Source organism: Cibotium barometz, chromosome 46 (genome assembly GCF_041138505.1).
Source record: "Cibotium barometz isolate CiBa-2024 chromosome 46, ASM4113850v1, whole genome shotgun sequence".
Classification (NCBI taxonomy): domain Eukaryota; kingdom Viridiplantae; phylum Streptophyta; class Polypodiopsida; order Cyatheales; family Cibotiaceae; genus Cibotium; species Cibotium barometz.
The window spans coordinates 2,137,682-2,141,142 of record NC_141091.1 but is presented as its reverse complement, the minus strand read 5'-3'; the positions used below and the strand labels follow the sequence as shown (position 1 = coordinate 2,141,142).

Sequence of the window (3,461 nt, the reverse complement as noted above, 5' to 3'; positions counted from 1 at the left end):
TGTCTGGAGTGCACTTGTGCCTTAATTTCCCTTCTAAAATTATATCTCTTCAAATTCTTAAGTGTATAGATATCTCGATGTACTTTTAGTCACAATTTCATCCACAAATACTTGAATCTCAATGTAAAAGTGCATGTAAAAATCGTGATGTAAAAGTACATGAAAATAAATCATGTGGAAGGTTTGAAACATAGTATGTCCCAAAAATATTGCCTGCTTGACCGTCTTATAGAGGGAAGGCTTGAGAATTCAACTTGAATTCTGAAACCTACTACTACATTGGCCTGCCTAATCGGGTTTCCATGAAGCTTATCATCATGCGATACAGTATAAATCACCAACATGTCTACCACATACAATTCATGTACATACATAGTCGAAATTTAATACGTGTTAAATATGAGCTAACATACGCTCTCACAACCATGATATTTCAGTGTGATATTTGTAGAAGATGAGTTATAACAAGGTGTAGGCATGGAGGGGATCTAAGCAAACCCAAGCTTGAGGTCCAAAGAGTGGTCGTCGGGAGGTGGAGGAGCATTAATATTATCATGGTGGTGGAAGGTGTGGAAAGTGTCGCCATCTTCCCGATCGAGATAGGGAAGAACCGAGGGCCATGCTAGCGGCGGCAAGGAGGGGTCAGGGGTGGCCGGGAAGAAAGCAGCGGCTGGGGAGCGGGGCAATCGAGGGGTGCTGGTGGCGTGGAAGGCGGAAAAGGCAGCGGAATGGGAGAAGGGGTTGTCGAGGTGGTCCTTGAAGGAGGAGGCCGGAAAGGATGAGGCTGAAAAGGGGGGATAGACCCAAGGGGCGGCGCGAGAGGCGGCATGATGGTGGCGCTGCCCAAAGGAAGGCGGGAAAGAGAACGCGTTGGCTGCTCGGGCGGAGTGCGGCGCCACGAAAGTGGAGGCGGACAGCCTGTTCGGGCTGTAATAGAACTGACGGCATCCCCCCGCAGCAGCTGCCATTGCGGCTGCCGCCTTCTGGGCCGCCGTCCGGTTGGCTTCCATCTGCGCCCTCTTGGCCTGCTGCCGCTCCCTCTTATGAGCGTTCTGGTGACCGCCCAGCGCTTGCGAGCTCGAAAACTCGCGAAAGCAGAAGTGGCACTCGAACTTGCGGCCGTGTTCGGCCGCCGCACCTCCTTCGACCTCGCCGGTGCCGCAAGCCGCCACGGCGGCATCATCCTCATCCATCAAAACTCTCTCCTCCTCCTCTTCCTCCTCCACTTCCTTCTCAATGTCGAGAACGTGACCCTCTTTCTCTCTAGGCCTTTCGAAAAACTGAGACAGCTGGGCTTCGACCGTCTCGGCCTCGTGGGCTAGTGTTTGTTGGACTTCTGTCATCTCGTGCATGTCTGCCTTGGCAAATCCCTTATTCTCTTCTTGCTCATGCTGTTGCTGTTGACGATCCCTTGCTGAACCTGGTGCATCGCCACCCTTTACCACCTCGAACCCAAAGAGCTTGAGAGTCAAATCTCCCCCGACGATGGCCTTTCTGCTGCTGGCCATCTCTAATTCTGTCACAGGAGGCGGGCTTGGCGAATCGCCCTCAGCTGCTGACTCGCATCCGGAGCCAAGGAAGTCTCTGGTGGGCTGCAGCAGGAGCCCGCGCCCTCCAACTGCATCTTGGAGCCTCATGGACGTGCAGATAGACATCTCACTACGAGCAGGGGTGGATGTTGTAGCAAATCCACGAGCTCCGGAGGGGATGAGGTGGGATATTCCTGCAGCCGAGTCGGATTCGCATTCCTCTTCATCTTCTTCTTCTTCTTCTTCTTCTTCTTGATCTACGTATGCGTCCTCGTCTTCATGATGGTGCTGATTCCACCTGTTCAGCTGCTTCTCTCCACCACTAGCCATGGCTTTAGCGCCACCATCGACCCAATCCATCTTCGATTCCGACTGCGACTTCTCTACTGCAGCTGCAAGCTGGACGTGGTTTTCATGTACTTCTTCAAACCCTGCTACCAGGTCCTCCCGTGGGCGCTTGGGTGACGTGATACAGCAGCCACCACGCAAGCTGCGAGTCGCCTTCACGTCCACATCATCCTCGTAGCTTTTATTTTCAACGGGTGGAGCTGGGCCAGTCGCTAGCAGCTGTAGCTGATGTTCTTCTACCTCGGCGGCGCAGGGGTCTGCCGACCTCGTCATCGCCCAGCAGCTCCCGGCCCCTGCTGCAGCAGCTGCAGGATGACCTCTCCACACACTGCTGTCCCTTTTCATGTGCGTCGACGTCGCTCTCAACGGCCACTCGATCTTGCTGCAATCGATCTCCCCGACGCACAAAATCTGTACAGAGAATCAAGCTCCCATAGAACCTGATGCCTTCGGAGGTAAACGGACTGATGCTGGCCCTAAACCTTTACACCCACCGGTTTGCACACCGTGGAAATCATGATCATCACAAAAGGCCTTGCACATGGCCGGCGCAGGCTGCTGCCATCACATGAAGCTCTGATCTGAGCATTTAAATTAAAGAGTAATACCGTCAGTACTTGCTGATTTTGCCCCACGTACAAGCCTTAGGACCAAGTTGCAAAAAGCACCTCTTTAATTGTTGCCTTTCCATACTGCAAGGCAGAAAAGCACTCACAAAATGGGATTGAGTGGCAAGACGGTGACCAAAAGCAAGCGGGTTTGAGTTACAAGAGCTGTATGTACAAGACTGCCTTGCGGTGGGGGAAGATAGTACACAAGGCGAGTTCTGGATGAAGATGAACGAGAGAGAAAGGGCAAGCAAGAAGAGAGAAAGGAGCAAACAAGATTAAGGTGATGAGTGCGCGATGCTGCATATAAAGAAGGCCGTGAGAATAAAGGGGCTTGAAGGTGATGTCACGGGAGGACGAGTGGATTCGCTCGGGCAAAGGGAAGGAGGGGGGGGGAGACCCGAGGAGGGGGCCAAGCTATAGGGTGGAAGCAGGTGGCTCAAAGCTTTTAGGTATAAAACAGTGATTGGCAGTCGCTCTGCAGCTATTAGGGGAGCCTTTGGCAAAAGAGAAAATTCCATTCTACTAGCGTCACCTGACATAGGCTAGGCGGTCCACATGAAGGGGAAGGCTTTTTTACGAGTTTTGTCGAGTATGTCGGCCAAATGTAGAGGAGAGCACACAGGCAGTGACACACACCACATGCAAAGCGAGCAAGAGAGAGAGAGAGAGAGCCTACAGGGCTCAAACCACCTCGGACGTGGGTGAAATGTACAGCAACAGAATGTCAGAAACTGAGATTTGTTGCAGTCAAGAGCAGCGCTGCCAATGCACACACATTTTTATTTCCAATTTTTTATTTTTAAAAAGAAAGAGAGAGAGAGAGAGAGAGGAGGTAGAGAGCCTCAGGAGTGTTGTACTCACTCAGTATTGAAAGTGCTACAGTTTCGCGTTAAGTTGTTGTGGTGGTGTTGTGGCCCTTTCCGTGCTTTTGGCGTTAAACAATCGAAGAGTGCAAACCGTGCCCACCAATCAA

The 3,461-nt window shown here is 51.8% G+C and overlaps 1 protein-coding gene across 1 annotated transcript; it reads right to left on the bottom strand.

Moving 5' to 3' along the window:
- Positions 1-367: 367 nt before the first annotated feature.
- LOC147611800 (uncharacterized) lies at positions 368-3,233 on the bottom strand. The gene has a single exon (XM_086783639.1). The coding sequence runs from the start codon at positions 2,220-2,222 to the stop codon at positions 489-491; it is 1,734 nt and encodes a 577-aa protein (XP_086639765.1). The 5' UTR covers positions 2,223-3,233; the 3' UTR covers positions 368-488.
- Positions 3,234-3,461: the final 228 nt, after the last annotated feature.

Excerpts from the sequence above, each read along its gene's own strand:
- LOC147611800 (XM_086783639.1), bottom strand. The coding sequence starts at position 2,222 with ATGAAAAGGGACAGCAGTGTGTGGAGAGGTCATCCTGCAGCTGCTGCA.